The sequence below is a fragment of the Garra rufa genome, chromosome 23 (genome assembly GCF_049309525.1).
Source record: "Garra rufa chromosome 23, GarRuf1.0, whole genome shotgun sequence".
NCBI classification, from domain to species: Eukaryota; Metazoa; Chordata; class Actinopteri; order Cypriniformes; family Cyprinidae; genus Garra; species Garra rufa.
In genome coordinates, this window is record NC_133383.1 from 15,074,622 (window position 1) to 15,086,490 (window position 11,869).

General features: G+C 41.6%; 1 protein-coding gene across 1 annotated transcript in view; it reads left to right on the top strand.

The window, feature by feature from the left end:
* trim37 (tripartite motif containing 37) overlaps nucleotides 1-11,869 on the top strand; it is a 33,502-nt gene that overhangs the window by 4,754 nt on the left and 16,879 nt on the right. The window contains exons 3-13 of the mRNA XM_073829466.1: nucleotides 35-136; nucleotides 599-639; nucleotides 1,120-1,236; nucleotides 8,479-8,566; nucleotides 8,757-8,879; nucleotides 9,682-9,805; nucleotides 9,893-9,960; nucleotides 11,020-11,144; nucleotides 11,455-11,505; nucleotides 11,604-11,685; nucleotides 11,766-11,842. Coding sequence (XP_073685567.1) covers nucleotides 35-136; nucleotides 599-639; nucleotides 1,120-1,236; nucleotides 8,479-8,566; nucleotides 8,757-8,879; nucleotides 9,682-9,805; nucleotides 9,893-9,960; nucleotides 11,020-11,144; nucleotides 11,455-11,505; nucleotides 11,604-11,685; nucleotides 11,766-11,842 — 998 coding nt within the window. The remainder of the gene's footprint in view (nucleotides 1-34; nucleotides 137-598; nucleotides 640-1,119; nucleotides 1,237-8,478; nucleotides 8,567-8,756; nucleotides 8,880-9,681; nucleotides 9,806-9,892; nucleotides 9,961-11,019; nucleotides 11,145-11,454; nucleotides 11,506-11,603; nucleotides 11,686-11,765; nucleotides 11,843-11,869) is intronic.

Sequence of the window (11,869 nt, forward strand, 5' to 3'; positions counted from 1 at the left end):
ATTTGTCTGAACTGCCTCTTGTGTCCCTCTTTAGAGTATAGCGGAAGTCTTCCGATGCTTCATTTGCATGGAAAAGCTGCGTGATGCTCGTCTCTGCCCTCACTGTTCCAAACTGTGCTGTTTCAGCTGCATACGGGTGAGCAAACACATGCATATGCCCTCATTAAAAGCACAATGATCATACTACACACAGCCTAGAGGTACTCAGTGTCTGTCTAATTAATCAACACTCCTCCCTGTGCTCTCTTTATTGTGTCAGCTTGACAGGACATGACTAAATATGGATGATTTGGTTTAATAAGATTTATAAAGCATTTCTATTTTTATTGTTATTATCACATTTCACTCCAAATCTGACAGACAGACAAACAGACTAGACTAGATTTCAGTTGTTTTTGCCAAACAACTTTAAGTAATGATCATCATACAGTAGATGTTTTTGAAGAGCTTTCCAAGTGCGCCATGTTGGGAAGAATCCAACTTATAAAATGCTTAAAATGTATTTTAATAATTGACCTCTTATTGATTTAGAGGATAAGCCAAGGTAGCATTTATAAATTAGTAAATTTTGTTCTTCTGCTTTGTTCTGTCCTGGCAGCGATGGCTGACTGAACAGAGAGCTCAATGTCCCCATTGTCGGTAAGTTCTGAGGTTCAACTTCAAATGATGTTTTGAGCTCTGACAGTCTTTGAAGTAAATCTAAAGGATTAGGTATTGATTTTTCTATTGTTAGAGTTCACAGAATGAGATCATTTCGGGGAAGCACTGATTAGTTACATTTAAGAAAACCGCATCCAAAAAAAACTTTAGACAACTGGACCAGTGCCACATCATATTTGGCAACAGAAACACACTTACATAATTGGCAAAGCAGCAAACCATAGCTTTATAATTAAAACACAAAAACTCCTTTATCTGGAGTGCTGGAACACATTCATCCCTAATCCCATGCTCACTTTTGGTTGATTATTTAAAAAAATGATATACAAACATTGAAGAAGCTTTATAAAATCGACTTTAATCCAGCTTGCAACATTACCCATCTTATGCCTCTATCTCCAAGTAATAATAACATATGTATACAGTCCTTTTAACTAATCCGACTTGGGTTGTATTCAGAGCTCCTCTTCAGCTGAGGGAACTGGTCAACTGTCGCTGGGCAGAGGAAGTAACTCAACAACTGGACACACTGCAGCTCTGCAACCTCACAAAACATGAGGAGAACGACAAAGACAAGTGAGCAATAGACTTATTCACAGTGAATATATAATACAGTCTTGTCATCCGAATGTTCATGTGATTCTTTCTTCAGTTGTAAAAAATAGTTTTTTGAGGAAAACCTTTCTGGGATCATTTACAACCATATTTGGAATCGTTTAAAGACGCATTTAAACTGCATTTTGGAAGTTCAAACTCGGGGCACCATAGAAGTTCACTATATGGAGAAAAATCCTGAGATATTTTCCTCAAAAAACAAATTCTTTACGACTTAAGAAAGAAAAAAACATGAACATTTTGGATGACAAGAGGGTTAGTACATTATCTGTACATTTTTGTTCTGGAATTGAACTGATCAAAAGTAACAGTAATGACTTATACATTATACTTATACTAACTATAATGTTAAAAATGTATATTCAAATATTTACACTGCCATTCAAAAGTTCAGTAAGATTTGTAATGATTTTAAAGAAGTCTCTTATGCTCATCAAGGCTGCATTTATTTGATCTAAAATGCAGAAAAAAAGACTTGTTACTAATATTGCGTAATATTACGTACGTGAATGTTCTGATGACGTATGTTGTCTGCGTGAACAGGGTGCGCAGAGGTATGCAAATACATATGTTGACTGGCAGGTAAGACAGCCTATCGTAATGTTCGGACCAAACATTTTGATTGGACAAACATTTCTTGGATTGGAATATATATAAATACATATAAATGCATTTCGACCACTTAACTTAATGATTGCTATCGGGATGTGAAGAGACTTTCAACCAGAATAACAAAAAATGTTTCTGAAGACAATCATCTATTGCTCCTTTAAGTGTCACACGATCCTTTAGAAATCATTCTAATATGCTAATTTATTATCAGAATTATCTATGTTGGCAACGATTGTGTTGCCAATTTTTTTTTTTTGGGAACCTGTGCTACTTTTTTTCAGGATTCTTTGATGAATAAGAAGTTAAAAAGCATTTATTCAAATTATAAATATTTTCTAACAAGTCTTAGCATTTTTATCAATTTAAAACGCTAGTTACGCATGTAACTGTGGTTCTGTGAATTCTGGATGAAATACTTTATACTTTACTTGGATGTATAAATACTTTGGATTATCGCAGCGCCAGCCAGATAGGTCGAGAGATTATACCAACAAAGTCATGTAGTGACGTATGCTGAGCTCTGGGGAGTTATAAGCCACAGTAACTCAGCACTCCGCCTCGGTACGCCTTTCTCACGCATTTCTCGTGCAGAGTTACGAAGAACTCTGGCGGTCATCCGGAATTCACAGAACCACAGTTACATGCGTAACTAGCGTTCTGTTTCATTCCTACTGACCGCCAGAGGCAGTATGAATACTTTGGATGACACATACCAACATAGTCATGAGGAATGCTACCCACCTGATGCAAAATTTACGGCTGCTCCTGAACAACCGCCGAACACACGGCATGATGAGCAGCAACGTTAACCTTATAAATCCTGGCAAACGTGCACGGAGAAACCCATGTAGCGGCAGTGCAGATGTCCGCCAAGGAAACTCCTCTAAAAGCCGCCCAAGATGTTGAGATGGCTCTAGTGGAATGACAAGTTAAACCTGAGGGCAATGGTTTTCTTGCTGTCTTGTAAGCTAGTATAATGGTCTCTACTACCCAGTTCGACAATCTCTGTTTAGACACTGGAGCACCTTTCTTCACACCCCCATAACAGACAAACAACTGGTCTGAACGTCTAAACTGAGCAGTAGTGTCTACATAACACCTCAAGGCCCGAACGGGACACAAAAGGTGAGCACTCGAATCAGACCCTGAAGTAGTCTGAAAAGAGGCCAGTTCAATGTTCTGATTTATGAACTGAGGAAGGAGGACTTTTGGAAGAAAAGAAGGATTGGGCCGTAAGACCACCGCGGAGTTATCTGGCAACCAACGCAAGCATAACTCACTAACAGAGAGCGCATGCAACTCACCAACTCGTTTTGCAGAAGCAACAGCCAACAAAAAAAAAACAGTTTTCAAGGATATCTATTTGATGTCACTGCTTTGCAAGGGCTCAAATTGGGATGAGCAAAGGAACGAAAGCACGAGTGGTAGATCCCATACCGGAAAATGAGGATTCCGAGCAGGTTTTAGACGGCGTGCACACTTTAGAAAACTGCAGACAAGCTTGTGAGATCCAAGAGAAGATCCCTCAACTGGAACATGATGTGCAGAAATCGCAGCAACATACACTTTCAATGTGGAAGCCGCTCTACCCTCTTCCAGTAAATGTTGAAGGAATCTCAAGACATTCCGGATGTCACATGTTGCAGGATTGAGCGCATGCTCCTCACACCATGCAGAGAAAAATTTCCAACGTGAAGCATAAATCTGCCACGTGGAAAAAGCTTTAGCATTGGAGATGGTGTTAATAACTGCAGGATCACAATGCTCCAGAAAAGGATTTATCCCAATGGCCATACCCAAAGCTGCAGACGAGCTGGGTCCGGGTGCCAGACGCTGGCCTCCAGCTGGGAGAGGAGGTCCTTTCTGGGGGGAAGCTGCCACGGAGTGCCTGTTAGAAGTCTCAGTAACAGTGGAAACCATGGTCTGGCAGGCCACCGTGGTGCCACAAGTAGCATTCTGTGCTTGCACAGAGAGATCCTGTGTAACATCTCCCATAACAGAGGAATTGGACGAAACGCATACAGTAGGCAGCTCGGCCATTCGTGAGACAGTGCATCCTGGCCCAAGGGACTGGAGACTTCGGTCTTTGCGAACCATAAGCGACAGTGAGTGGTCTTCTCTGAAGCAAAAAGATCCACCTCTGCCCTTCCAAACCGTAGCCAGATCTCCTGCACTACATCCGGATGAAGCCTCCATTCTCCTTGATCCAACCGATCCCTGGAAAGAGCATCTGCTGTCTGGTTGCATGCTCCTGATATATGAGCTGCCCTCAGTGAAGCGAGCCGCAGCTGGCACCATGTCAGAATCTCGTGAGTGAGCTGTAGAGACCTTCTGGACCTTGTGCCACCCTGGTGGTTCAGATGGAACACTGTTGAGGTATTGTTGGACCGAACAAGAACATGGCGGCCTGCCAGGACTGGCAAGAAATACTTTAGAGCCATGAACACTGCACATAGTTCCAGCATATTGATATGTTCTTTGGCCTGTGTAGGTGTCCATCGTCCACAAATACCTCTCCGATTCCATGTTGCCCCCCAGCCTATGAGGGAAGCATCAGTCGTGACTAACTCCCGTCGAGAGGGAACCACACCCAGGGGCACTCCTGCCTTCAGAAACTCCACCTGTCTCCACCGCCTCAACGCACGTATGCAACTGTGAGAAATTACAATCAGCCGATGGAGATGTCGGGTGGGACTGAGTTGTAAGCTGTTGTTCCATAACTGGAGTGGTCTGAGGTGAACTAAACGGAGGGGAATCACCACTGTAGCAGCCGTTAACATCCCTATTAGTCGCAGAACCATCCGGTAATGCAGAGACACACCTGGCCGAAAGTGAGCCAAAGAGTTGCAGGATGTTTGTCACCCGTTCCTGAGACAGGGAGGCAGACATTAGGCGGGAATTCAGAGTCATTCCTATGAACATAGTGGTCTGTGCTGGAATGAGACAACTCTTTTTCTCGTTCACAGAAAAACCCAACTTCTGCACATGCCTCAAAAGCTGTTTGGAGTCTTGCATAGCCTGCTGTCTTGTGGGGGAACAAAGCAGCCAGTCGTCCAGATAAGGCAGAATATGCATGCCTCTCATCCAAACAGGTGATAGAGCTGCGCTCACACACCTTGTGAAGACGCGGGGAGCGAGAGAGAGGCCAAAAGGAAGAACCTTGAACTGGTAGGCTTGATTCTGGAAACTGAAACGCAGAAACTTTCTGTGATGAACAGCAATTGGTACATGAAAGTATGCATCTTTCAGGTCGACAATCACAAACCAATCGTCTGCTGCCACAGACCGAAGAACGTTGGCTGTGCGCAGCATTCGAAAACGAAGGACCTTCAGGAACAAATTCAGATGCCTCAAATCGAGAATTGGGCGAAACCCACCGCCCTTTTCTGGAACAAGAAAATACGTCGAATAGAACCCGTCTCCCTGAACGAGGGGATGAACTTTTTCTATGGCTCCCTTCTCTAACAGTGAAAGAATTTCCAGAGAGAGAGCCATCGAACGAACTGTGTCTCTGACAACAGTTGGAACAATTCTTGAAAATTTGGGAGGCCGGCGTCGAAACTGTAGAGTATAACCCCTGCTTAGAGTTGACAAGACCCAGGGGTCTGCTGTGTTGGTCTTCCAGTACTCCAGCTGTTCCACCGGCCTGAACGTCTCAGGTTTTATGTATGCGACCTTTAGTGGTTGTGGGGGGATGCTGACGGGGTCCTCCCGGCAACTGTCACTGAGGTGGCCGAGAAACTCTTGCGTCTTCGATAAGACGAGGCCTCTGATGGGGCTGTGACTGAAGTGCAGCATTATTGGCGGAAACGCTGGTCCATTGCAGCATAGCGATGACGATTCTGAACTGCTGGCATCTTAAAAGTAGGGTTGCCCTGCACCTGCGTTAGTTGGCGAGTGGCCTCAGACAGCTTCACCCTCTTTTCCAACAGCTCTGGAACATTCGGCCCAAAAAGATACCCAGGAACAAAAGGAAGATCTCTTAAGGTCTTCTTGCAATCCTCAGGTAGCCGTGCTTGGGCAAGCCACACTTGGCGGCGGGCTGCCAAAAGTGTGGCTGTAAGGTTACCCAGCTCACAGGTCACATGGCCCATAGCCAAAAGAGCCGTTTGCAGGAACTGTGGAATGGAAGGATCGACATTTGCTGGTTCCAGAGTGCTGGTGGGGGCAAGAAGCAATTGGCAGATTGTGTTTTCTGTACGAGTTACGTAGGCCACAGACTCATACGCCTTCTTTACTAATGAATCTGTGCGACCACATTGCGCACTGGGACATCGCACATTCCCCCGTAAAGCCTCGTCAGGAGATACCACCAAGGCAGCAACAGGCTGCTCTATTTCTGGAGCACGACCCATCCCGATAGAATCAGCTTCAGCCATAGATGCTAGAATCCTAGCAATTTTTGAGCGCCGCTTAGGAGGACCAGATCCTGTGAGAGCATTTGAAAATTCTGCCACAAAATCTTTACATAGTGGCATGGCAAAAGAAGTCGCAGCCGTGGGCTGTCTGAAAAAAATGTTGGTTTGAGCAGATTGGGCAGGTGACTCATCGAGTCCCAGACGAGCAATTGCCATTCGGAGCACAGCTAAAGTATTGTCAGAAGAAGACTGTATCTGTCCAGATGACTGAACTGACCCCTCATTAGACCCCTCTGCTGTTGGATGACCAGTGAAAACATCCTGAGGTAAGGGTTGCACAACAACATCCACAGTGCCCCTATGATCATTAAAAAATGAATCTGAAGCACTTGTAGAGAGCACATCCAAGTCAGAAAAACAAGGAGAATCAAATTCCTCCCCAGCTCCTTGATTTTGGACATTCTCATCCTCCTGTGAAGACTTCACAAGAGCAGCACATGTGACAGGTTGAAGTGAATGAAGCAGGCGTTTCAGTTCAGCCATTTCTGAAGAAAGCACAGAAACCGTCTTAGAAACGTCCTGTGTTTCTTGGAGCGCGGAGGGTTTACATCTAACTGCCCAAGTTTCACTGTTGAATTATGATCTAACTCAGCCAGACGGAGCCGTCGTTCCGACATGGGTTAGAGACTGCAGTGCAAACACGGGTCCGTGAGAGCCTCTTTCAAATGTTGAACACCCAAACACGACGGGCAGATTTCATGGCCGTCGTCCGGGAGAAGACTATTAGGGCACAGCTTACAAGTCAATGGAAAACCAGTGGCAATCGAGCTGTGAGCCATAGCTTCTTACTATTAACACCCTCGGATGGCACCGTAAGGTCAAGCGGAGAGATGGTAATCTAAGTTAGACTGAAAGCTCAAGAAAAAAAGCGATTCCTCCGGATAAAACCGACAGATAATGTCAACAAAAAAAAACTTGTGAAGAGAAAAAATATATAACTAAATGGCCGATGGATTGAACCAAGGGCAGTGTATAAACTAAAATTCAAGGAACAACAACACTCGAAACAATGGAACATATAATGATTATGTTAACGGTAGACCGCTAACTTATAGGCGCGGATAACACCAGTCACCGGATTGCACCGAGAGACACAGGGTGTTACCGACAAAACAAACAGAAAAATAATTAAAAACTCACCAAAAGTGCTGCTGAAGAATTCCAAATCCTTTGAAAATGCGTAGAAGTATGCTGAGACAGCTTGTGAGGACAATATCTCGCGGCTCTTGTAAGCTGCACTTGACAGCGCAAATCACTTAACTAAGAACCACCTTATCTCAATCAGGCGAGAAAGCGAAAGAGGCGGAGTGCTGAGTTACTGTGTCTTATAACTCCCCAGAGCTCAGCATACGTCACTACGTGACTTTGTTGGTATAATCTCTCGACCTATCTGGCTGGCGCTGCGATAATCCAAAGTATTCATACTGCCTCTGGCGGTCAGTAGGAATGAAACAGAACATCCTTGCTGAATAAACCTATTAATTTCTTTAAAAAAAAGTAAAAGAATAAAAAAATTACCGTCCTTAAACTTTTCAACGGTACGTATATTGATAGAAAAGATTCCTATTTTAAATAAATGCTCTTCTTTTTAACATTAATTCATCAAAGAATCCTAAAAAAAGTATCACAGGTTCCAAAAAAAAAAACTGTTTCCAGCACTGACAATAAATCAGCATATTAAAGTGATTTCTGAAGGATCGCGTGACACTGAAGACTGGAGTAATGATGCTGGAAATTCAGCTTTGATCACAGGAATAAATTAGACTTTAATGTATATTAAAATAGATAACTGTTATTCTACATCGTAATATATTTCACAATATTAAAAAAAAAAAAATTCTGTATTTTTGAAATGCAGCCTTGATAAGCATAAGAAACTTAAAAAAAAACAAAAAAAACATTAAAAATCTTTCTGATTCCAAACTTTTAAATGTCAGTGTATTTATTTTTATTATTTTTTTTTTAACTTTGTTCATCAGAGAATTTCTACAGAAATATTAGGCAGCACAAATGTCCATTCATGCTAAATAAATAGGCATGTTAAAATGTTTTCTTAAAAAAAAAAAAAGATATGCCGTGACTTATGTTTGATTTTCATGTTCTGGGATGACTAAGCAACCAATTAGTGTAGAGTTAATACTGACTGTTTCTGATTCTCTCCTCACCCTAACAGGTGTGAGAACCATCATGAGAAGTTGAGTGTGTTCTGCTGGACTTGTAAGAAGTGCATCTGTCACCAGTGCGCTCTGTGGGGAGGCATGGTACGTAATTCTTCCTGCAAAACGTACTAGTCAGATTGGTTGATTACATGTACGGTGTCAGATCCAAGTGTGTTGTGATGAAACATGACTGGTCACACATAGGAGCAAATTATCAATGAATAATATTGTGCCTAATGTAAATGAATTAGACAGAAACTTGTTTATCACCTCCTTCTCCTCCTTTCTACAGCATGGAGGTCATACGTTCAAACCCCTGGCCGAGATCTACGAGCAGCATGTGACAAAGGTGAACGAGGAGGTGGCCAAGCTGCGGCGCCGGCTAATGGAGCTGATTAGTCTGGTTCAAGAAGTGGTAAGCACCCTCACTTCTCATTCACGCCCACACGGAGCCATTTAGATGCGTTCTGAGTTGACAGTTTGTAATGGATGCTAGTTGAGCAGCCACAAATCCCTTTTAGATGGAACTGCTAATGACAAATCAAATGTTATCTAATTACATGTATTCCTGGTTTGATAAGTGCTTTTGAAGGCGTTTTACATAATGTAGAACTCCAGGACGCCAAGAAACCCACACAAATCCATCAGCTACTGTTTATAGCTCACTTTTGAATCCTACGGCAGGTGATTTTCCTATAGAGGGCGCCACAGCACTAAACAAATTTACATTACATGGACAAATACAGTACATCTAGTGGAAGTCTTCCTTGAAGTGGAAGTTGGAGGACCAATTCTCTATTAATGCTCGTGGTTTTGACATTAAATGTTCAGCTAGTATATAAAATATTGTTCAGAAGTTTGGGGTCGGTAACATTTTAATGTTTCTGAACAATGGTTCTTATGCTTGCATGGCTGTATTTATTTAAACAAAGTACAGTAAAAATAGTAATATTTTGGAATTATTGCAATTTAGGTGTTTATTTTCATATACTTTAAAGTACAGTTTATTCCTGTGATGGCAAAGCTGAATTTTCACAATCAATACTGCAGTTTTCAGTGTTACATGATCCTTCAGAAATCATTTTAATATGCTGATTTGCTGTTCAAGTATTTATATTGGACCGTATGGGAGCATGTTTGGATGTTCACATACTTTTGGCCATATAAGTTTTGAAAGTTTTAAGAGCTATACCTTTGCGTTTTGTGTGTTTTTTCAGGAGAAGAATGTTGAGGCGGTGCGAGGAGCAAAGGATGAGAGGGTGAGGGAAATCCGGAATGCTGTGGAAATGATGATCGCTCGGCTTGATAATCAGCTCAAGAACAAACTCATCACACTTATGGGTACAAATATGTTTTTGTTCTGACTGTTTTGATGTAATCTGATATTTGTGGTTATATCGGCCTAATGTAGAGTTGCTGCACCCACAGGACAGAAGACCTCTCTGACACAGGAGACAGAACTGCTGGAGTCTCTGCTGCAGGAAGTGGAACATCAGGTATGATGTAAAATAAAGCGAACGTGCAATGGAGGTTAAAAGTCTTGAGACTACCCTAAAAATATGCAATTCAAATACGGCATTTAAAACCTGAACATAAGCAGGTTTGGATTTTTATATTTTTAATTAAGGTTATGAAGTCGAATGTGTCAAACAAGAACATTTTGACTAACCAAATACTAATTCTAAAATGTATGTTGTAATAAAAAAAATTCAGTTAAACTTTTCACTTAAATTATGTTCTTTGCAATAATTCGTAATTAAAGTATAGCATAAAATTATTATTTAGAACTAAACCTCGACTAAAGATTTTTTTCTGGTCGACTAGTAGTCGTTTTTTTTAAGTGATTTAATCAACTAATCACACGTTTAGAAATAAACCATTTAAATCATAATAATGAGCCTTTAATTGCCTACATAGCCTTATAAACTGTCAAGTCAAAGCATAAACCTTGCCACAGCATGCCAGCAGAAGAAATGATTGTGAATGTGTCAGGAAAAACACCAAGGAGGCTGCATGAACATTTTAATAATTTATTGAAAAACTAGTGCTTTCTTTGTTTTTGTCTTAAGAGATGAAGTCACTGACACCAACTAGTCATCCCCGCAGTATTTCCATTTGAATTAGTTCATTTAAAAGTAAAGTAAAGTTCTTTTTTGACGCACTTAAGTTCACAGACCAAGATGGCAAAAAGTGCATCCTGTTTGCTTTCACTATTTTACAAAAGTGCAATGTTTTGTTGTTATTGTGAGTGCACACAAATAAACCTAGTCTTTACAGATTCAAAAGATCTATTACAATACTTTGTATGACCAAAAATGACAGGGTATTTTAAGAACAAGTGACCGCACTGGTGCCTCCATCTGTCATGCAGTAATTTTTCTAGGTTAACATTAGATTGAGCAGCCATGTAAAGTTGCTACTACTTATATATTTCAGATGATAAGCCATATTTAAGGTTGATGAATGATAGGTAAGCATTTGGATGTACTGTTTGATGTACTTTATTACCAAAAAGTGTTTGTAGACTTTTTGTGACATGTGTTTTCACCCCACAGCTGCGTTCGTGCAGTAAGAGCGAGCTGATCTCTAAGAGTCCAGAGATCCTGCTCATGTTCCAGCAGGTTCACAGGAAACCAATGCAGTCTTTTGTCACTACTCCTGTCCCACCAGACTTCACCAGGTACACAAACTTCAACACTGTACCTGTTATATTGCTGCTTCACACGTACAAACGTCTGCGCTCTCTGTGGCAGTCTGTGAATAATGAATAAACATGCACACCTGTAAAAACAACTCTAGGCTTATAAAGCCGTTCAATCATCATGTCAATTTGTAGGCCAATACGGTATGCTACTTCTCCAGTGAGATTTTATAATAGCACTTCTTTATTTATGAGTGAAATGAAGTTTGTGTTGAACTTTTCATGTGGAGACTTTCCCATTTCGATTTGCAAGATAAATTGCTCACAGTCATGTCTCATTTCTTCTTAGTGAGCTGGTCCCTGCCTATGACTCAAGCACTTTTGTTTTGGCAAACTTTAGGTAATGATACTCCCTTTGTCTTTCTTATTAATTTATATCTTAAATGGTGCATTAGTTTTCTTGCGTGACTTGAATCGGTGTTGTCTCATTGCCTTAAGTACTCTGCGGCAGAGAGCCGACCCCGTCTACAGCCCCCCGCTCCAGATATCAGGCCTGTGCTGGAGGTTGAAGGTTTATCCGGTAGGTTTGTCAACCATAACATGGTGACAAATTGAAATTCATAACCCTTTCCTGTTCTCACAAACATTGTTGTGTTTTAGGATGGCAATGGCGTTGTTAGAGGAAACTATCTCTCTGTTTTTCTGGAGTTGTCGGCAGGACTCCCAGAGACGTCCAAGTAGGCTGCACTCGCTGTCCTGTCATC